Source organism: Phoenix dactylifera, chromosome 1, assembly GCF_051530095.1.
Source record: "Phoenix dactylifera cultivar Ajwa chromosome 1, Ajwa_hap1_PhDact_Kaust_v1.1, whole genome shotgun sequence".
Classification (NCBI taxonomy): Eukaryota; Viridiplantae; Streptophyta; class Magnoliopsida; order Arecales; family Arecaceae; genus Phoenix; species Phoenix dactylifera.
The window spans coordinates 73,984,678-74,008,762 of record NC_143190.1 but is presented as its reverse complement, the minus strand read 5'-3'; the positions used below and the strand labels follow the sequence as shown (position 1 = coordinate 74,008,762).

Below are 24,085 nucleotides of genomic sequence, written 5' to 3'. Positions count from 1 at the left end.
TATCATCTTTGATTTTATTTTTTTTTGGTAAATGTTATCTTCGATCATTTACTTTTTATTTATTTATTTTTAGACTATAAATTATTCTCTATTGCAAGTGATGCGAATATAGGAGACTTCTATGATTGTTATGATAGTTGAGATGTATGGCATGTGAAAGAGAAGTATTTAAAGAAGAATTGGCTTGTATTGTTTGGTTCGTGAGAAAAATTTCTCTCATTGGGATGTTTTTTTTAGAAAGCCGACGTTTGGTTATATAATGTCTGGAGAAATAGTTTTTGCATATTTGGTTGGTGATGAGAAAATGGTACATTCGAGAGTGGTTTATGTTTGGTCAAACATCCACTATTTTAGAAAAATTGTGTAAAATATCCATTATATCCTTAATAAATAGAAAAGTCTTACTTCATTCTATCTAAAAGCTTAAGAGCATCTTTGAAAAAAAAAAAAAAATCTTAATTTTCAGCTTATGGAAATTGAAGTTTTTATATTTTATATAGATTTTGGTTTTTTGCATATATACTCTCCAATATATACAAAATGGTATAAATATTTTTGAAAATTTACTATTTGCATGTATACTTTCGTAAAATACTTTTGCATGTATACTTTTTTTATTCTTTTTATATATATATTTATACCATCTAACGTCGTTAAAAAATAAATGATTTAAATTTAAAATGACTGAAATAGTCTTACGGGTAGTAACTTTATAAGAATACATATGTAAATAACTTTGTGAGAATATTCATGCAATTACGCATATTTACAAGGGTATATACTTAAAAAAATAATAAAAAATGATTAAAATTCAGTAAAAATAATTCATTAATAACAAAAAGGTAACAAAAAAATTAATATTATCATGTCGTGGTCTCATGTTAATATCAACTCTTATAGAGTAAATCATGTTGCTTTTACAAAATTTTCATCTCAACATGTAAATCACTAAAAAGTATTTTACTAATTTAAACATCTACAATTGATTTAAATTCGATATGCTTTAATCTTTTAAAAATGATGAAGAATATATAGATGTCATAGATTCAATAACAATAATTATATCAAAATTAAATGGAGAATAGCATTACAAAGGGATCACCTAATATTCCAACTTAACAAACTCAAAAAAATTTTAAAAAAATTGACAATGTGGCTCAATTTTTTTTGAATGCACACATTTCTAAATATGAGAAATCACATAAATATTTTCATAAAGTTACTATTTGCTCGTATACCTTTGTAACTTTTTTTTTACATATCTACTTATAAAGATATTTTAATCATTTTAATTTTAAGCTGTTTATTTTTTAATGAATGCGCAAAAAAAAAAAGATATACATACAAATAATAATTTTATAAAGAATAATTATTTTTTATTTTTTTGTAAAAAGTATTAATCAAATCAAATATTCAGCATCTCTGTATTTTTCTGTTGATCCTATTTTTTTTCCTTTCTTTTTCTATGGATCAAACCAGTCCAAGAGCAAACAAAGAAAACCCCAATGGATTATTTGGGGTTAAACGTTAGAAGTATGTGTACCGGGCGAGGGCTACTTTATGAATTATAAATAACAGAAAGAAGCCGCAAGCACAATTATTATTATCCGAAAACTTCCAAACAGAGTGCGATGTACCAAAAAAAAAAAAAAAAAAAAAAAAAAAAAAAAAAGAAAAAAAAGAAGAGGTTCTTTTCTGGTTTCGTGGGCGGGCAAGCCGGAAAGTTTGCCTCCCCGGAACTGGATGGCTCCGTTCGCTCGTTCGGGTACCCGCGATAATGTCTGGGCCAACGAAGGGGTCCCGTTTCCATAAGCGTCGCGTCGCTTTTCGGCGATATTGGCGTCCGCATAGAATCGTTCGGCCTGGACGGCACTGGCGGAATATCTTTTCGGTTCCCGCATAAAAAAAATCCTCAAGCGGAACTGCCATGACGGGCGAGTTCTCCCAGCCATCCCCATCCGCCGCCGGGAGAGATTGAAAGCCCCATTCGAACCCAAACTCTAATCTCCATAGGTTCGAGAGTGGAGAGAGGAAAGATGATGGAGGGTTTCTTGATTAGATCGGTGGTCTCCGTGGTGCTCTCCTTGTTGATCGCGGCCAGAGCCTATAAGCGCAGGTCGCTCGATGGATCGGGGGCGCTCGCAGGGTTCTTGGTGATGGTTATCCACATCGCCGCTGACTACAGGTCCGATCGATTCCATTCCCTTTTCTGGACCCTTTCTCCATTATCTTATCTGTGAATCGGATCGAATCGAACATAATCTCCCTGAGTTTGTGCTCTGATCCTTCCGACTTACTTCAACGTAGGTTCGGAGCGCTGCTTCTTGTTTTCTTCTTCACCTCTTCCAAGCTCACCAGGATAGGGGAAGAGAAGAAGAGGGCCATTGAGGAGGATTTCAAGGAAGGAGGTCTACGGAACTGGTGAGATTTCGCCGTTCAAATTTCAATTCCCTTTTGTTTCACTCTTCTCTTTTTTCTTGACTTGAAGCTTTACCTGTAGACCTTTCTGCTAGATCTTTTAGGGAAACTATTATATGACGGACAGTTCCAGGACTTTATCTTTCGTGCTTATTTTCTTGTTCTTTTCCCCAGATTAACGTGGCAGCAGGTTTTCTTCATTTCTTGATTTAAATATCCAACCATATTGTCTAATTTTGCCCTATACTCTTTTTGGTGATTTCTTTATATCTCGTGTTCTTAGTTTTCTCATCTGCAATTATTTATATACCCTTTTTCTTTGATATGGCCAGTCAAATTCCAGCCAAAGATTGGATAGAAAGAAACTGACCAAACTTTATAATCTCTCGCTAGGGTCTATGCAGCAATGATCTGAGGTGCGAAAGTTGTTGGGACAGTATGTAGAAAAGATTAACTATATAGAGGAGGTACCCTTAATTAAGATTGATGTTGAAAACAAAATTCCTAAAGCTAACCTGAGTAGGTGGTAATTATGATAAGATTTAACTGAGTATTTCTCTTATATTTTGATCTAGTTATGTAGACGGCCTACTCACTTTCTGATATGCAGTTCAGCTGAAAATATTTTTTATCTTTGAGCCGTCGACATAGGTTTGCCTGATACAATGTTTCCCTCATGTAACTATTACTTCATGTTCTAAAGAAGCTCAATTCAAATGTGTTTCTTGCTTATTAATTCATATTCTGATCTTAACTGGAAATTTTATTTGTTTGTGTCATGGATGCATCTTTGCCCAATATTATAAATGTGATCCTTGACTATGATGTCATGTTCTAAAGAAACTTAATTTGAATATATATGTTGGTTTTGCTACTCAATAGCTGGTTGATCTGTAGATCATCTCAATTAGTAGTTAGGATTATTTAATAAAAAAACTTATATCATGTCACCATAGAGATTTATTGGATTTCCTTCAAGTAAAATTCATGTGTTAATATCTAAACAGTGGATTCGGTGATGTCCTCTTTATTAAACTGTTCATGAACCACCTTCTTACCTTTACAGAAAACCAAGCCTTGGGAAACCATTATGTGGTGGACCACATTAAGTGTTGAATTCATGTCAATTACAAGCTTTGATTTCTGAAGACTTGGGGAATTTCAATAATTTGTCATTTGATGTGCAGCATAAAATTTTGATATCTATTGTATTTTATTGATGTTTTGGCCATTTGTGTCACATTGTTTATTCTGAGTAACCTTATTCTGTTTACAGGGTACAGGTTTTGGCTAATAGTGCAATTGCAACGATTTTGGTAGTTTTAGTTGCAAAAATGACGGGTGGGAAAGACAGGTGCTTGGACACACGAGAGTCGGCTCTTATTACTGGCCTTATTGGTGGTATCATCGGACATTATGCCTGCTGCAATGGCGACACGTGGTCATCCGAAATTGGAATGCTTAGTAATGCACAGCCCCGACTAATTACAACTTTCAAGGTAAGTGCACTAAAACAACTTAGTAATGTTTAGTAATGCACTAAAGAAAGACACTATTTTCTATTTATAAAAACAATGGGGATTGTAGCTCTATAACATCAGAGAGAAAATTCTCGAAAAAAGAAGAGAAAACTCAAGGTCTCTTACTAGCTATTCAGAAGAAACTCTGAATTTTAAGAATCAAGTCATGGGCTAATAATGACTGCAAAGCCTGATTTGGTTACATGTATATAACATCTTCATCTAGCTAGTTACATGTGGGTACAACACTTATCAGCATTAATTGCAGCAAGTTGAGAATTTTGTTTTGGTCATCTACTTACTAGTAACTAGATGATGCAGCTCTAGTTCTGCCGTTTGGTCAGTGATGTAAGTAATGGGATCTATACACCCCTGAAGTGGGTTGATAAGTTTATCTCCATGTTCGTCAGCTCGAACGTCTCCCTGATAGAATGCAAATCATGGCACAATGAGCTAGTTTTGCTTATCAAACCAAGATTTGCTAATTAAAACATAAGTTGCTAATTTAGATTTTATATTTCAATGAAAACATTAAAAAATAATTATATAACAAGTAAATGAGCACCGAGTGGTAGTTCAATTTGCCAATCCCTAGAAAGTCAAATGTTGTACATTTTATCCTCAAATCACATTCTAGATTAGCATGCATGGCAAACAAGATTTAAATCTTGCAACACAGGGGAGTACTGGTTAGATATTGGTATGGTATGTTGGGTGGTCCCCCCCTGTATCTATTCACAGTTTGTTGGCATGAGCGTATTTGTATCAACATGTGTATTTGGTATGGATCAATACAATGCACGATACAGGAGGCACGACGCATGGTACAATGCTACAATCAGCATTTCAAACCTTGACAGTGAACAAATTATGAATTGGAGATAGTCAAATGTCACACTATTAGGAATCAAGGATGCATAGTCAAAGGACTCCACTTGTCACATAATAGATTCCCTTGCTCTATACATCCATTCACAATCTCCATCATCTCTACTTTCCATCTACTGCTAGTGAGCTGTATTTGAGCCTAAAGAAAGAACTAGAGGAAGAGATGAATGCATGAAACAAATTTTTGAGATAAAACATCACTCAGGGCACAGTGATGTTCATTATAAATAATACCCTGTCCAGATCAATGTTTAAATTATCCCTAGATGCTTGTATTTTTTTGCTATCAAATTTTGGCTTATGTCATAAAGTGATGAACAAAACCTGCTCAGTCTTGAAAACCAACCTAAAAACTGAAGAACTTGTAGGGAACTTTAGGAAATATCAATACTTTAAGGACCATGTCAAAGTCAAAAAAAAAAGGAGAGTACTCGGAATCCAAAATCTACAAGAAAAAAATGTGAATTCAACTGCTAAAAACCATTTTGAAAACAACATGGATTAACCAAAAGATATTGCATAGAAACATGGAGGCTATGAAGGTCAAGTAAAGCAACATAAAAGTCTAGAAATGGATACCCAACTGCCAGCTACATGGACCCGTAATCATGGAGATCAAAGACTAACGTGTTGGTTGTTCTAGAGTACCCCTAGCGCAGTAAACTCCACAAAAAATGGTATAACATATTTGAAATGCATGGCGGATAAAATAATTGTGTGACTAACTGTGATGTAAGCATATTAACGTACAGCCTAGAGTGCATACAACACTGTAGTCAACCAATATATATCAATAGGAACCAATAAAGAGTGACAAGCAACAAATGAAACATTAGCTACTGCATGTGTGCATACAGCCAGCTATGCAAGTGCAGGAACAAACACATGTAAGCTCTGTTGAAGGTCTGTCGGAAGTTGACTCTATCAAGTGGAAGTTTTAGTATTGTTGTAGAAGCTCATGCTAACCAACTACAATCCCTGGACCTTCACTACCATTCCCTTGTGCAAGTGTCGATGCAGATAGCTGGATATTCAAGAATGAAAGACAAAGCAATACAATCACCTAAATCATGTTTTTGCCAAACTGAATTGTGTGTTTATTGCAGCCAACCCTCACCCTCCTTATTCTTTCTCCTCTCTCCAAGATTAGCAATTGAATCAAAAATAGTAATTTCCTTGAACAATTAAGTGTCAACAGAAGTTCTATATAGTCTGTCCTATTGATGCATTCCAATAACATGAACATTCTTCAACATGACAACATGCTCATATTTTAGATGGAAAATGATATCATGAATAAATCCATAGTATAATCAGCTGGGCAAGTCTTCCTCTCACATAGAAATACTTACATAAGCAAACAATTTTACTGGCTATTTTCTTAAGGACACCATTTTTATCAAATGACCAGGCCTCTCTTGGCTCATCCACCATCAAGATTTTTTTCTCTCCCACTAAACAGGTGTACTATTCTTTATGCTCACATAGTTTTCACCTGGACATTCATTGTTATGGCAACAAAAGCTTTTAATTTTCCGGTCTGCACTTAATGTAGCGCCTGGTTCCCTAGAAATTGACATGAAGTTTGGTATTTGGAAGAACTAAATTACTGAAAAGACCAACAGCTAAAAGTTATGTAGTTAAACACCCACCAATACTTGTAATACAAAGATAGTTCGTAATCATTTTGAGGATTCATAATGAATAATTATTTATTATAGAATTTAAATTAAAAAGGAGTGTCAAACATATACCTGTTCTGTCGATCCTTTTTTTGCTTGCCAAATGTCAGATGATACTATTGTACTCAAGTGGGGTGGACATGGTAGTTATTTTTAAGTGTTTACATTTCCTTTGCCCTGCTTTCTAAAGCCGCAGGGATAGGCCAAATGCAGCTTCTACATTCTTATGCTCATTTTCTTTTCATAGATGATGAAACAGCATTTCTTACGAGCTTATTAAGATAATATTCTCAAGTCATAAATCAATCTTATAGTTGAATGTGTTGAGTATTCAGTTTTCCCTCCCCCACGGCCCTCTCCAAGCCTCTCCATATTTCTTCTTTTGTTCTGATAACAAATATTGGACTTAAATGAGGTCACTTTAGGTGTTTTCACGAACTAGTACCTCCTTTATTCAATAGTTCGAAGCGAAGGCTCCATCCAGATGGGCAGAACAAGCTATACAAGATGTGAGGCTCTAAAAAAATAGAGTATAATATCTGAAATTAAGTGAGAATTTCCTACGGGATTGAATGGAATGGACAATGCTTAAGGTAGATGAAATAGGAGATTGGCGGGAAAAAGGCCATACCATACCAATTGGACCTAGTTCATGAACCATAGCGATGGGAAGGTTTTTCAACATCTCCAGCCTAACCTCTAAATAAGCTCCCCCACTAAATCCAAAGCAATGGTCAACTTATAGGTACAAAAAATTATTTTCCTCCCAGCAGCAAGTGTGCTCTTTAAATTTAGCCTTTCAGGTAAAACAGGCTATCAATCCCCCAACACTGTATGCTAATCTTACTGTGTGGTAGGTGCGCTGAGTTTTGTTGGAAAATATTTTGAAACTCGGATAGCTCCTAACCCCAAAACTGTCAGAAGACTTGTTAGCTTCATTCTTTAGAGTGCTGAAAATAGTAGTCTCATTAGAAAACTTTGCTGGTAAGTAGACAGATATTAAGGGAGTAGACCCAAACAGCCATCCTACTTCATTGTCGTTAAAATTGCATTTTGAAGGTAATATAGTACAAAAAGACTCATCAGATGATCTGGAAAGCAAGGATCAGGTAATAAGCCAAACAAAAATTCAAACAAGGCAAGTGGTGTTAGATGAGCTTCTACAAAGTGGTAATGCCCAATTAAGCAGGTCTTGATCTCATCTTTCTGTACCCTACCGATTGAGCAAGAATAAAAAAGCAGTTGAGACATGCATTATGATGTCCATCTTTGATCTTCTCTGCATTTCATCACCTGGATTGTGTACTTCACTTAGCATTTGGATCCAATTACTACAATGCCATGCAGTACCCTTATGTCAATCTCTCAGTGGATGCCAATATCAATATTCTGATGCAATTTTGCTTTTCCTAGTTGCCTGATAGGAGTCTTATAGTTTTCTTCAAATAATAATCCCTATTAAAGCTCCTAGAAATGGAACATAAAACAGAATTCTCACCTTGCATTATGTGATTTTTTGCCCCTGGCTTGCATTCCACGGTTGCGCTAACTGTTTTCTAAAATAAAATGTAATAAAAAGGCTTTGAATGCTGCTGAATGGTACCTCCTAAGGATTCCAATATTAGAAATTTCTTGCTTTACAATCAATGCAAAGACGTGCTTTTCTCATTGACGAAGTCACCAAGATGTTGTCTCACTACTAACCAGATACTTGTGTTGATGATTTTATGGCACCTTAGGATCATATTATATTTTTTTCAGAACAGTGGAAACATCTTTAAACCATTTTTCTCTCTGTATGAGCAGACTGTCCGAAAGGGAACAAATGGTGGTGTCACAGTGGAAGGACTTCTAGCAGCTGCAGCAGCTGGCTTTGTTATCGGGCTTGCTTATGTTATTGTTGGACTGCTTACAGTTGAATGTGCTCATGATGTCATCTGGAGGCAGCTGCTAGTAATACCAGTCGCTGCAGCAGCTGGTCTATGTGGGAGTTTGATTGATTCATTATTAGGAGCAACGCTTCAGTTCAGTGGTTATTGCACCTTGAGGAAAAGGGTAAATGAATACATCAGCCATGTCCCATAAAGTTTCGTTTATCACTATCTCGTTTTTTCTTACAAGATGTTATCAGTTCCCTTTAAGCAACCCAACAGGAAATTGCTTGACGTAAATGACCAAATTTATTTATTAATCAAAGAGAATGTAGGAACAATAACCATTATATGTTTGTTTCTTGTATGCTTTGCTTTCTAAATCACATGGACGTGCAACAGATCCCCTGAATGTTCGCTTCAGAAGGAATCTGCTAAACCATCAGCTAATAAACTGCATGATTTTTTTTGCTAAACCATCTTTGCTATGTTTTTCAATTGCTCTAAGCCTCTAGTAATCTGATTTGGCATATTGATCAGCCCACCTCTGGGATCACGAGATTCATGAAGTTGCACCTTTTGCATTCACCTTTCTCTATCTCCCTTTTTTTTCTTTGCTTTTGCTTTAAATTATCCAAAAAGTCTTAGTGTCATTGACTTGCAGCAGGAGTTCATAAATTTGATAGTTCCAGATTCATTTATTCGCTTGAGGTGCAGGTTATCATCAATGGGCTTGTAATCAATGTTGATGCCCAGTGATGTAATTGTGCAGGCCAACGCTGTTTGTTTGCATCAAATGAGTAAAAATATTCGGATTATTTCTGCCTGTTCTTATTAAAATTTTCTGCTGATACAAATTATGACAAATGTGCTGTAACTCTCTTATATTTTTCTTTGAAGGTTGTTGGAAAACGTGCACCTACAGTGGTCAAGATTTCAGGAATGAGCATTCTGGACAACAATGCTGTGAATGCAGTGTCGGTGCTATCAACAGCGCTGCTTACGTCTGTTGCGTGCTTGTACATCTTCTAGTGGCTTTCCATATATTGCTCTCGCGAGCGACTACGTCTTCTTGATTCTCGGACAGCATCTACTGTACCTTCAACATGACGGTCGGACTTGGTTCCCTCCCTCTCTGTATTGTGGGATATATTCGGGAAAAGCCGGAAACTAAAAGATAAAGACTTTGTGAAATCTTCAAGTTGGAAAAAATTAAAAATAAAAAGACATCTATAAATAGGGATATTTGATGATATAAAATCCACTTATAATAAGAGTTTAAAATTTTGGGATAATTACAGGAGCATTTATGGTGCCGACGTATTCTAGATGGAAAAGGACGGTCTCTCTCTGCTTTCCCATGGGAATGGTGGGGGTGGAATTGGGAGGAGGAAAAGTTTCTGGGGTTCTTAAGCATTAACGAGAATAAGAGCACTTGCTATTCATCTCTATTCTCTTTGCTGCGGTTGTTTCCTTTACGGTGATGGTTTTGTTATTAAAAGCTGAACTCTTGATTGCAGCATGATGGGGGTTGACATACTGCAATTTCTTTGAGCGCCAACCAGATTGCTCAAACAAGTATCTGGTGTACCCGTCTATCAGGATATGCTAATCCACGATGATGGCAATATGATGACGGTAGCATGTGAGACGAGAGCACGAAAGCCTCGTAATTCTGGTGTAAGCTGGAAACGAGGGTAATCGTAACCACAGGTGAGATTGCTCAATTCAGAGAAAGCTGCAAGTTACCTTAGATGTTCCTAGCCAATCTAGGTGAAAATGTTCGGGTAGTGACAATAATCTTAGTCGCATGACGAGTGGCTCTATCCATCATGACCCTCGGAGGGATTCTTCTATCCTCAAAGATGCACGCATTTCGATTCAGCCAAATATAATACATCATATAAATACATATGATGCCTCTCTCCACGATACTCAATGAGCCTACCAACAGCCTCAAGTGGTCCAAAAGATCCTCCAACTCCACACCAAAACGGACGTCCACTACCACACCTACAAGTAGAGAATGGCTGATAGTCTCCTCTAAGCGCATGCACTCCTCGCACATCAGGATGACCCTGACTCTCCTGCTCGCCAAAACATCTCGGATCGATAAACACCTCCAAGCCACCTTTTATATAAACAAGGCCACTCTAAGATACACCCGCCAACCCTCAATCTGCCAGATAGCCTCTTTGCCCATCAACGCCTTTAGGTCTTTGGCGCTTCACCCTCGCCCTCCCCGTCGAAAAGCCTACAACAACCTATTTCTCGACACCCCATCTAGAATCAGAATAGCCAGTATCCTTCTCTCAACCAACTGTTCTCCAAAAACCTCCCGAATCATCCATCTTCTACTGTTAAAGTGAAAAAGTATTCATGGCATTTACAGCTATGAGAATTACCAGTGCCCGTTGCTTAAATCAATTTTAAAAGTAACAATGTCAAAAAAAAAAGGGGACATGAACACAAGTCACATTAACAAAATAAGAAATGGAACCATCAAACCGTGCCTGGTAAAAGCATACCAGTGCCCGTTGCTTGTTACCAACCTCCATCAAAAAGAACCGCACCCAAAAACTACAATTCTCTCCCTATGGCATTCCATTATGGAGAGGCACCTGCATGAATTGAGCCGATCTTGGTAGCAGTGATCAAAGAACTCATCAAGCTGAGAATTGGGGGCATTTGGCACCATGCTCTTGACGAAACATGCATCAATAGAGATAGTACGTGCCAAGACTATTACAACATGCCTTGCTTCCAGAGCAGCAAAGGATTCCCACATAGTTACAATAAAACACCATAATACAAAAAAATATTAGGAAAACTTACTCTGAGCACTTTGAATGTATTTTAGACCACCCTAGTCTCTCCTTGCCCATGCCACTTCATAACTATGTAAGAGTAGCAGCAATTGCAGGGGCCATAACAGGTCTCACAAGGACGGCTGTGTTTCCAGTCATTGGCTGAAAGGCGGCAGCAATCTCCAGACGTTCCCAGGCCTTCTTTCTTTTCTCCTCCACTGCCACTCGCTTCTCTTCATCCTCCTCAAACTTCCTTTGGCAAGCCAAAAATAGCTCCTCATCCATCTCAGAGAGCATCTTCCTGACATTCATTGTTAGATTCAGGACTGCCTGATTCCAGTGACTCTGGCTGTTCTTCTCTAAAGCTGGGAAGATAAGGGGCATGATAGCTTGCCGATTTTGTGCTACCAGACTCATCACATGGTCATTGTTCCACAAGAATAGAGCCCGTTCAGCAACCTGCAGTGTAATTCTTATTATTTTAAAGCAGCTGATAGGAAAACAAACATACTGACTCTGATTGCACAATGAAGGTATTGACCAAGAGTCCTCGCCACAAATCGGCACGACTTCGATTAGTAACAGTTAATAAGATCAGACTAGATGTCCAGATGGCTGTGGTTACACCTGACAACCATAATCACAAGTTTGGCATCCGGGAACAGTTTGGCCAAAAGTAATGATTCGAAATTAGGAAAAGAATCTTGCACATTCATCAAAAGTTCAGGAAAAAAAAATCGGTTAATCAAGAATAAGCAAGAAAAATAATAAAACTGAAATGGGGTAAACTTGTTCACTTAAAAATAAGTACAGGTGAGGGAAATGATGGTAAAAAACATTACTGCTAGCAACAATACATAGTGTCATCCATTTGTAACGCAACAAAGTTCTTAAATTAGCTGCGAGCAGCTCGTGAATATATCATAAAATGTGTATAATTCTAGAATAATTGAATAATTCTGGATTGATTCATTTTTGGAAAACAATTTGGAGAATCATTCAGTTCAAGAGAAAAAACCAAGAATAATTCTAGAATTTTTTAATAATCAAGAGCTATGCTAACAACCAATAGTGGTGTAGATTTTGGGAAGACAACTTGCCGATGAAGTGCATATAACATTTGCTCTATCTTAAATTTATAGCATTATGTTTGAGAAAAATTTCCGGTTTTCAGCATTCAACATGATATCAACTCTGAATACTGCAACGATATAATGTCTCTCTCAGTCAAATATACTGGGCAACCATAACAAGCCCCAATAATCACTACACCAACATTATACGAAGGTTTTTTGAATGATTATTCTTCACCAAATCATTTATATAAAGGAACATATCTACTTCCAAATGCAACTTATTTCAACTCAGGTGCTCACTCAAAAATTGATGGTGAAAGGACATGCATAGCTTTGATAAATAATAACAAATGGAGATATTTGAACAATATTAATGATAATAAAAAAAGGCAAAAAAAAAGAAAGCAAAAGGCTCCGGCATTGCAAATTCATACATGAAAAACCAATGGAGATGAAGAAATGTCATCGAATATAACACACCGAAGAAATTCATGATGAGTCCAGAAAAATATTACGAAAAGGAACCCCAATAACAAAGCAACAGAAGTATCGCGTCAAAAAACTTAACAAGAAATAATGGCATACAATTCTGGCTAGATAGATTTGAATCAAACAATTGCCACCAAAGACAACTTTCTGTGAAACAACAATCATTACAATAGGCTAATTTCTGTTTATGATTTACTGATATTTAGTTTTCTGGACATATCTCATGAAGGTATTGACCTCGTAAGCCAAGCCCCAAAACAACCTGGATCTAGATCCACATTATCACTCTTTTAGCACAGATTTCTTAACACCTAAATCTGTGAAATGATTGCAGAAGAAAACATGCCTTATTAAATTACTGCAGCAAAATGAATCATATAAAGCCAATATACACAATGAACATCGAGATATGAGCAATCTAAGTTCAGATAGTCAAGTTCAACACCCACACAAGCAAATGAGTACACACAAAACCAGAAGCACATAAATATTCCACTGGACTAAAAATCTAATGTAATAAACACAGCATAACTTGCTGTACTAAGCATGTCAATGGGGTCAACTTTTACTTAAGTACTTTACATGACTCCGTAAATGCATGTAGTTTCCATGCGATAAGATTTCAAGCAATACAAATCCTACTTTAAAGCTTGAAGTCACGTCCAGATCTAAAACAAAAGTTGCCCAAATAAGTGAATTCTCAACAGTTCTCAGGTGGAGGCCCCATAAATTGCAAAACAGCACCCACCATGAGCTTGATCATATACTAGGGTGGCAACATCCAATCTTATGTACAACAATGAGATTGGTATCGGACCTGTTATATCACTCGCCACCTTGATGGCTCACCAAGATAAGTATCAATTGCCCTATAAGGACCCGCACTGGCGTGTTTAGTCCCACATCAGCTATACATTGGGAGATCTTGGATACTTCTATAAGGCTAAGAAAACCAAATAACATCTTCTTGCTAGCCTTTATAGGTGAGGTCCTGAATTGTTACAAATGGTATCGGAGCGAGCTAGCCCATGGCCTATATGGACTAGGGGGCACTGCAACACATCTATTTGGGCTAACCATGGGCTAATCGTGGTGTTTGTGATTGGATTTGTGAAACTTGTAATTGGATTTGAATGGATTTGAACCCTTAGCCTGACTAGGATATTAGAGTCTAAACGGAGAGAGTATGTGAAGACCCGTGCAAACGTGTGTTTAGTCACACATCAGCTATGCACTGGATAGATCTTGGGTACTTATACAAGCCAAAAAATCCAAATAACACCTTCCAACTAGCCTTTTTGGATGAGATCCTAAGTTCTTACAGCTCCAGTTCTAAGCAACCATGAAAGTTAATGGCCATCCTCTACTCTTCCAAAATAAATCTTTTTTTCCTTCTATGGCACTAAGAATAATTAGTCAAGAGCGATCACCAACATTTAATTATGATATTTTCAAAAAATAGTTCCTGCTTATTATATATGATAGCTATAGAAACAGAAAAAAAATTGTTGTGGACCTCATAAAAGGACTTGAAATGCATATCCTATAACTCTTTTTGTCCGGGTAAAAATTGCACAACTGTCCCTGGACTTTTACCTCCAACAAAAGGTCAGTTTTTTCTCGCTCGTGTTTCTATAGTTCCTCTTGAGTAAAATTCAAATATGTCGGCCACTTATAGCAATCAGTTCTGAAATAAGAAAGACCACCAACTGAAGTAAACATAGTAGCAAACAGGTGTCACTTACTGATATCCAATATTTTTTACTTAATATGATTCATTATTCATGTATCCATGCATGTCCTAGCAAATCAACATAAATACATCAAATATAATGAATCATAACATAAGTATAAGAAGGTGCCTATTACTCCTGATTTTGTTTTTTTACAAAATTTCATATGCATGTACAAAGGGATCACATAGAGAAATGGAAAAATTGGTAAAGGAGTCTTCTTTCAACCCATGTATCATAAAACACAAAAAAACTCTAATTCCATCTACATGGCAAATACTCAAGATGATAGCAAGAATTGGTTCCCGGTTGCCCCATACATCGAAAGTGGCTTTGACGTTCTCTTGGATTTTTTTCTAAAATAGAAAGGTTAAGGAAGTACAATAAAACATATCCTTAGTGGGAGTTAACGGTTTTTAAAAACTTGATATAAATAATGATTGTCTACAACTGCACATCCATTACAAATCAAATGATAAGTGCAACTTGAATTGCTCAAAATCCGTGCTGGTTAACTTAGCGTGGGTGGCATAAACGGACTAATGAAATCTAGTTATTGAACAAGCAAGATTAGTATCTTAGGTATATTGACAAATACCAAGTCAACCAAAGTGAGTAAATTACTATTTTAATTGTCATAGTAAATTAAACAAGTTGATTACTTGACTATGATGGACAATTTGGCCAATAACATTACTAGGTGTCTCTAATGAATTGCACAAAATCAAGATTTGAAATGTCACCAGATATAAGGTTTCATCATTCAAGCGAGTTGGTTCACTTTATTCACCAAGTTTTAGAATGTCCAAAATGTGATGCAATTAGACTTTCATATTCCCATACTACAGGTACCTCAATTTTTTCTTTTTTACCTGTTGAGAATGCAAATGGAAATGCCACAAAAGCCAAGGTTCATTCAAATGGTGGGTTGCACATCTAATGTGGGTCCCTTCTATGCTTGATAGCATGATCAACTCAAATTGATATAAAACAAATCCTGTACAACTTTTTAGGTCAACTTACAATTAGGAGAACCATCTTTAAAAAGTCAAATTGATCAATATAAAGTAACTGTGCAAAAAGTCAAGCTCAAACTAGACAATATGATTATTTAGGTCTACTAAGTACAATTTTCGGAATAAGTTAACTGCTTAAGTTGGTTAATTTGGTCAAATAATATTACCAGATATAAGTCGTTCTTGCAAAATACTGGACATTCAAATAGAGGTTTCCAACTCATGTCATGCCAGAAAGTAAAAAATAAAACTAGAATCCAGAGAACTCAACGTTCATGAAACCTATTTCTTTATTAAGTGCAATTATGCATAGTCGGGAAACACTGTACTTTGTACATTAAGAATTCAAAGCTTTATACCAGCATCCAAGTCTTACGACATGAGAAAAGGCCACAATGCCTAGATCTTACCAGTCCCAGATTTCATAGAAATCTAATGTTCAGGTTTGCAAAATAATTATTACAAGTCAAAACTTTTTCTAAGATTTCAAATCTTCAAAGATATAAACCTCCTAACTTCCTAATATTCGAAAGAAACACCACGACTGCCAAGCAAAAAGGAATCCCATTAATATAATGCTCATTCGAAGATTTGAAAAGAAAGGTGTTTGAATGGGAACCAAAACTGGCTATCATCAATTCATAATTATTGATTCCACGATGGGTAAATTTCATTTGCTCTAGACTAATACCTTAAGAAGCATCGCACATTGGACAAAAATAATTTCCATGTCAAAATATTTCTGTTCATGAGTAAGCAAGCAAGCATAAGTGCATGTGTGTGTTTGTGAGTATCTACATGTTCATTTGAAAGGACTAGGGAACTTTGCAACATCGACAGCAAGAAGCAAGCAATCAAAGCCTTATCCTAGTTGTTTTGATCAGCACCACGAAAACTTCTTCGCTAATAATTCCTCTTACAGCCTCCACCAGAATTCATTTTACGCTTTCCAGTTTTGTTCCACTTTTTCTACAAAAGGCTGTCTCTCCCTATTTCTTAAACCTTCAACCCAAATCCGAGCTCCTCTCCCTCGGGGGCCTCTCCTTAAAACTCCATCATAGATGTGAATACATTTTAATCTATTCTTTACATCTTTGTCCTTGATTAGTGCACTTCCTACATTTCTTAATTTAGCACTATGGTGATTATTCCATACCATCTCGAACAGATCAATCTTGCAGCAACTGATAAAACCCAATGTACCTTGGTTTACTTTCTATTGATTTTGCAAAGTGATCTACAGTTCTAATGGGCCATGAGGTTGATTGGCTATGGGTTTGACAATGCTAATATTTTCTAAACAATCAACTGAGGATAATGAAAGGTGGATTGAATTGCATAAACAGTTGCTGTGCATGAAGAAAATCTTTTCTATCCAGTCCGTCTACCATGATTAGCATGATAGCACATTTATGTATAAGGAGGCTAGTCCACCTTGCTTCCTTGCAATTGTGGCACACTCATCAAATAAGAAAGGACATGGTAGACTAAAAATCCACGTTGATCTCAGATCTTATACTTATCTGTCGTCCCTGATATTTTCTCTAGATAACTCGACAACTTGCCAAACTCGGGCTCATTTAATTAAGCAAGTAAATTAAACCCTTGGTAATTGGTATACTTGGTTTGTATGGGACAGCATCAGAATTATCAGACTGGAATAATGAACCGACCCCGACTCGACCCTAGATGAGGATTTCTTGTGTAGCCAGCTCATAAGGCCAGCCCTAGGTGGCCGACTACATCTAGAAACCCTGGGCCATCCACATGTCTAGGGCTTCCTAGGTGGTTGCCACATGCTGGGGTCCAATTCTAGTGGGCTGCCAACCCTATGGTTTCCTAGGTTGGTGCCAAAAAGCCCTAAGGCTTCCACCATAGGGTGGGCGGGGGGCACAAAATTTGGGTGTTTATAGCTTTCTCATATATCACATTGCGAACTCAAGTAAGAGTTCTCTAGTGCCACCAACAAAGAGAGAGACAGAGAAGGAAGAAACGAAGAAAGAAATGAGGAAAGTACCAAGTAAATTTGGACGGTATGCTAAAAGTGAGTACTCTTTGTGGTGCCTAGAGAAGTCTTTATCCATCTTCTTCCCTCTTCTTGTGTTCTCAAATCATCTCTACAAGTATCAATCTATTTTTCTACGCACGTAATCTATATTTTCTTGGTGATTTATCAAAAAAAGAGCGACCTGATTCCTAATAGTCCACTGCATCACAATGTTGGACTGCATGAGTGTCCATCAGGTTTCTTGCCACTTTATCCACAATTGGCTTAATATATATGTTTTTATATTTTGCAATATGTGATTGTATTGCATCAACCCAAATCAAACCAATATCGCAATCTTTAAATAGATAGGTCTAAATCACGCCTTGATTGTTACCATCTTGTTTTACCTTGCTTGGCCACCTTCCTTCTACAATAACTTCAAAAAAAAAAAAAAAACACTGCAGACCGATCATTTTGCATCACAAAAAGGTTATATGAGACATGGCATGCATCCATTTTGCTTGTATCACAAACAGACATTGATGGAAACCACAAGCATTTCCATAGAAGGTAATCAGGAGACTGAAGACATCCCATGGATTTTTCTTTCCTGCGAAATATTTAAGGATTGCCAATCGCATCTCCTTGTTTAATAGGTCATGCCTGGTATGTAAGAAAAATTACATCATCACGAAATAGTAGGGCTGAAAGTGGGTCAGATTATATCCGACCATATCCGTTTCCGTATTCAATTCAGGTCGGATTCAGATACTTTTTTTTTTGTCCAGTCGGATCCGAATACGGATTTGGATAGTCAGTTCAAAATCTCTCGAACACGGATACAAATGCGATTACACCTGATTTTTCATATTCGGATCCGGATCCAGATCTAGATATCCATCTAACAAGAGTAAGTGAAAAACAAAAGTTTAAGTTAAATCAGAGAACTAATTAAGTGATTACCAAACCTAAACTAAAAAAAATCCAGATATCGAATGACCGTCACTTAAGACAGTAACCCGAATACGGAATGCCCGATTTGAATAAAATTCTTTGAATCACCTTGCACGCCTGAAAGGCTCAAATCTCTTGTTTGTCCGTTTCATCTCTCTTTTCTCTTCATCGTCTTCAAGCAACTAAGGTTTTGAAATTCTCGTCCACTTCCTAGTTTCCACCCAGCAATTGCAACCAGCGACAACCGTGAGAAGCTTTTCAAGCGCCATAGATCCCATCTACTTCGGTGACGAGTGACCTTGAGCTATATGAAATTGTTAGTTTTTATTATTGATAAATGCTTGTTAAAATTATGTTTTTAATTGAATCTTTCTTTTACGACCATGTCTTTATTGCTAGTTTTCATCATTGAATTTTGCTCAATTTTGATTAATATCTAAAAAAATATCTGATTTATATCCGTATTCGGATAAAAAAATATGGATATGTTTAATATCCGATTCATATCCGTTTATAACAAATATGGATATGCTTAATATCCAATTCGTATCCGTATCCGTTTAGAACAAATATGAATATTAATTTTGATATCCATTTAATATCCGCATCCATATCTGTATTCATTGAAAAATATAGATATAAATGTGGATATATCAATATCTGATCCGTATCCAATCCGTTTTCAGCCCTATTAAATAGAAAAAAGGTATAAGGTCAAAGTCTGTCCAGACCTCTGTCTGCGGATGGAGAAAAGGTTACAGATGATGGAGAGTACAATCATAAGCAATCACCAATACAACTCTAAAACAGAAAACATGTAACTGAGAGAAACCAAGGGAGGTAAAAATCAACAGATTACACTAACTAAATAAGGATATAAGTCATTATGATTAGCAACTGATCTAACAAGTGCTTGACAATCATAATGACTGTAAACAACGAGGAAGCAAACAAGCATTTAGTTATTCCATAAGCATAATCACTTTGACAAATACTTGAAAGCACAAACATAACAGAGAAATTACTCAAAGAAGAGAGAAGCATCCATACCGGGATACCCAGATTAAATTACAAAATAATGTCTTTACGGCAGGGTATTTGGGAAGAAAGAAGATGTTGTGTTTTACTAATAGCTCCCTCTTCAATAGCTTAGAGCAGGACTATGATGGGCAGACCATCATATGGAATTCTCAGGCACACAAGCAGATCAGCAATTTTACTTTTCTCACAATAAAAAGGCAGCCTCTATGATGACAGGAGTGATAAAAGGTATAGACAAAAACTAAAAGTGCCGAGAAAAAAGTTACAAATTCAAAAATGTTTAAAAAAACAAATTGACCATCCCCTTTTTTCCAAATAAAAGCATCTACATGTTTAAAGACTGAATAAAGACCAAAAACAAAGAAGAAGAAAGAAATACCTGGAAGTGCGAACTGTTGACACAGAAACCAATCCTCCGGAATAAAGGGGCCATACATTTTTGGAATTCCACCACACTAGTTGCTTCCAAGACCTCTTCCAACTCGCTCAAGAACATTACCTCTTTCTGACTATTCGTCACAGGCCAATACTTCAACAACCCCCGTATCACAGAACTTGCCAACTTTGGCTCTTTCTCTATGAACTGAGTCACACAATATGTCAGTTGTTGAAGATAAACACCTACCGACTTTGGTTTGTGTAAAGGAATAAGAGCTCTCCAGAGAAAAATTTTGTGCTCCTCTTTAAGAGGCAACGCAAATCCACTAATCACACTCCCAAAAACCTCCAGCAACTCGGCAACCCCATTATGCCGGTCCGTCTCAAACACAAACCTATAGAATATATTGCTTACTGCCTTGCGAATGAAAGGACGATGGACCATGAATTTGCCATAAATCCTATGCAAGATTGTTTTCAAGCAATCCCTTTCTCTCGGATCCTCTGAATCAAAGAGCTCAAGCAATCTCAAGATAAATGAATGATCCATGAACTTTTTCCCCATCTTTGCATCAAGGGAGGAGGATGCAATGAATTTTAGGAGCAATTCATACACAAGTTGCAGATGGGACCAAGCAGGGTCGAACCGTGGCTCCTCTTCTTCAGTCTCCCCACCACAGGAAGAGTTGGAACGGTAATTTGGAGGAAAACCCCTAAATAAATTAATGGCGAACATCTTACAACTGGCGGAGATCATCGGCTCAGTGAACCGAGAGGTCCCAGAATTGACAAAATCAATAAGATCTAATAGGGCCTGCCGCTTCATATCTTTCTCAGTGGAGTTCTTGTTTGGATCAGAGAAATCAAAGACAACAGAGCAAAGATTCAGCTTACTGATGAAAAGGTTCTGCTTTTCGGTGTTTGAGACATCTTTGAATGACAGGAGAGGCTCAATCCCGGCGACTACACTGGATGGGAAGACAGCAGAAGACATCCTCTTAACACTGGTTGACCGGCCTGGCCCGGCATTACCACTGTTTGTCCGCTGGATTGAGTTGCCAGAAGAGGAGGCATTGCTGCCTGGGTGGTTGTGTGCGGAATCCGAAGCACAATCCGATTTCGAGGATTTTCGGGGTAATTTACTGAGGAATTGCTTCCACATGGTCGTAAGATCGTGTGAACACTCAGATCCAGTTCATGGGGTCAAATTTTGATGTACAAAATCGCAAGCACCAAGCTTAAGCCCTAGATTCTGTACCGGCCAGATGTTAGGTAAAAACCAATGGCCGAAGCTCCAGCTTACATTCAGATATAGAGAATATTTTGAGGAAAGGGGACGTGGAGTCGGGTTGCGAAGTGAGATCGATATGGAAAGAAACCTAGACGACTGTTCTATTCGAGGAAACAAGATGAGATTTTTGCCGTACAAATGGAAATAGAAACAAGCAGCAAGATCTTGATCATGGCGGCGAGATCAGAGAGGAGAAAAGAAACAACTTTTACCTTTGAACAAGATTGTCAACAGAAGCCCCAAGAACTGCGACTAAGAAACCAGGATGAACGCAAGAAACCCTATAATCCAGAGATGGCGGTAATTCCAAGCCGAGCAACCATGATGACTGAAGAAACCCATGATCTCGAGCAAGAAAACGAGGGAACTCAAAGCACCCCCTACAAACCCTAGAAATCGCCGGGCGAGACCGATCTGAGACTCCCGAGCTCGAAATCTTGGAATCAGGGGAAAAAATCCCGACCGGAAGCCCCAGATTCAAAAGGCAGCGCTCGATCCGGCGGGGATTCGAGGGATCGGTGCTGGTTTCGGTCCCTCGCACGATCTGATTAGATCTCGAGGAGCTCCTCGAGAAGAGGGAAGAAAGAAAGGGAAGTGTGAGCTCCAAATTCCAGATTAGATGGAACAAAAATGTACATAGTTTTCGGAGAATCGCAAACTAAAGTTCGACAGCGACACTGGGCTCTAACGCGCGCCGGCTCGGAACTGGAAGATCTGTACCGTTGAGACGTCCTCCATCGGCCCTGATATTATTAGCAGACGCCAACGGTCTTAACTAGGGCGCACCATCATAGTTCATCGGGTGTTATGGACTCTGGATGAGAGAAACCGGGCCGTTGATCTACAAGACGAGACATTCGGGTCCACGGAAATGACGTGATGTGATGGTGATGGTCCACCGGAAGCTTTGGATGGTGGGGATTCTCGTTTGGTTACATGAATACGACAATACGACAAAAGATGGGCTTACGACGGAAGGTGGGATTGGTTGTATAGCCTTTCCGAGGTTTGGGACGGTGGCGTAAGTGGGTGGTGTTAAAGTGTTCCGGAGGATGGTTGGAAATAAAGTGGAGCTTTTGATCATGATACGTTTTGGAAGGGAATGGTTGATGGAGCAGCAGCATTGCTGCTTGATTTGATTGGACGGTGCAGCGGAATAAAAATTAATTTATATTTTCTAATATTAAAACGTAATTAAAACTATTTGATGTGCCTCTATTTACTAAAAAAAAATAATAAATACTTTGTTTGAGTTGCTTCATGTTTTTTTTATTTTTAAAATATATAATATAAAGATGCACTTGATTGGAGAGAGTTCCGGAGTGGAAACAGGAATAAGACCCACACCAACTGATTGATTGGAGAGGGTCCATTTTCATTTTCATTTCCATTTTTATTGTAGAGAGAATGGGAAAATTTCAATCTTTCAAAATTCAATTCCAACTTTTCCTCTAGATTCATTAAAAATAAATAAATTTTTTTAAATACCCCTCTATTTAATTAATTTTTCAAAATCTTACTTAAAAAAATTTTAGTTCTCGATCTAATTCCAATCATGAACTAAACGCATCACGCAATATGGCCATTCCAGTTCATTTCGATTTCGGTCGTGAACCAAATGCACATTAAATGTAGATCATTATATAATACACCTACCCATCCTCCTAAACATCCAAATGCGAACAAGGATAGAGAAATAGGACCTACAATTGTCACAAATTAGGACCTAGTTTTTGGTAGTTCTAATGTGGATTTAGAAACATCAAGCCCTACTTGAGAAACTTGGAATAGAGATAAACCTATAAAAAAAAGTTTTGAAACTGGCTATTAATGTTCAAACAAATAGCTAGATGGTAAAATATCCTACATAGATAATAAACATAAAAAAAAATCACTTCAAGTACCTTCAATGAATTAAAACTCGGGGGCTTATAATTGCATCTAGAAAGCCTTTTCTTAAATAGAAAGGAGGAAAAATAATGGAGCGCATGACTTTTAAATAGGATAAACAATATTAGAAAGTGATTTTTGAGTTAATTATTGAATTTTGCAGACTAATATGCTTGTGCCTTGTCACATGATTGTGGATTGTTTGATTAATTCACATGAAACATTGTTATTGTTAGCATTATTTCCTTAGCACCTCAAGTCTCATCAATATCTAACATTGCTAAGCTTATTTTTTAAAAACTAAAAAATTGAGTGGCTCTTAGAGATTGCGACAGGAAGGCGGTGCACCTTCGAATCATCTATTTTGGGGTGAAACTCAAAATGTATGGAAGGGTGTTTTCTATGCGAGGCAAGTTCTGAAGGCCCGGTGTATCATCTTAGAGAGAAATTTAGTAAAGATGGTGGAGCGGATTCTATAGGAGAAGTCGGGGGTCTTTAACCATCTGCTTCTAGATGATGTCCGGTGGCTACTGTAAGAGTGTAAGGTCTTTCAGATTGGGCATATGTTTTGGGAGACGAATAAAACTGTTGACTGGGTTATCTTTTTTGCTGCTCATCATTTTGGTAAGATTCTCTGGATCCATTTTGTAGCTGTCCCTCCATCGCTATAGAGTATTTTGTCCCTTGACTTAGTAAGCAGCGGAAGATTAGTATGAGCTACCGATGTACCCAAATATATATATATATATATATATATATATATATATATATATATATATATATATATATATATATATATATATATATATATATAATCTTGGTCGTTTATTGTCGCTCATCACAACTCGTTTCCATCCCTCTCCCCTCCCAGGCTCCCACTCTCTCTCTCTCTCTCTCTCTCTCTTAACTCTTCCCCGGCAACCGGCCTCTCCCTCTCTCTCGCATTCAACGCCCGGATCGGCGAGGAAGACGAAGGGTCCGGATTAAGTTATTCGATTTTGAACAACCCACCAAAGTTAAGAAAATTACACCACTGCCATC

At 37.3% G+C, this 24,085-nt stretch overlaps 2 protein-coding genes across 2 annotated transcripts; one reads left to right on the top strand and one right to left on the bottom strand.

Moving 5' to 3' along the window:
* The first annotated feature begins 1,836 nt into the window (after positions 1–1,836).
* LOC120106157 (protein PGR-like) lies at positions 1,837–9,616 on the top strand. Its single transcript, XM_039119047.3, has 5 exons — positions 1,837–2,185; positions 2,308–2,421; positions 3,695–3,917; positions 8,315–8,563; positions 9,280–9,616. Exons 1-5 carry the CDS (start codon positions 2,037–2,039, stop codon positions 9,409–9,411), a joined length of 867 nt encoding a protein of 288 aa, XP_038974975.2. The 5' UTR covers positions 1,837–2,036; the 3' UTR covers positions 9,412–9,616.
* Positions 9,617–10,873: 1,257 nt separating this feature from the next.
* On the bottom strand, positions 10,874–21,899 carry LOC103722712 (serine/threonine protein phosphatase 2A 57 kDa regulatory subunit B' kappa isoform-like). The gene is made up of 2 exons (XM_008813365.6): positions 19,865–21,899; positions 10,874–11,645 (listed from the first exon to the last, which is right to left on the bottom strand). The coding sequence occupies exons 1-2, from the start codon at positions 21,023–21,025 to the stop codon at positions 11,277–11,279; spliced, it is 1,530 nt and encodes a 509-aa protein (XP_008811587.4). The 5' UTR covers positions 21,026–21,899; the 3' UTR covers positions 10,874–11,276.
* Between the last annotated feature and the right edge of the window lie 2,186 nt (positions 21,900–24,085).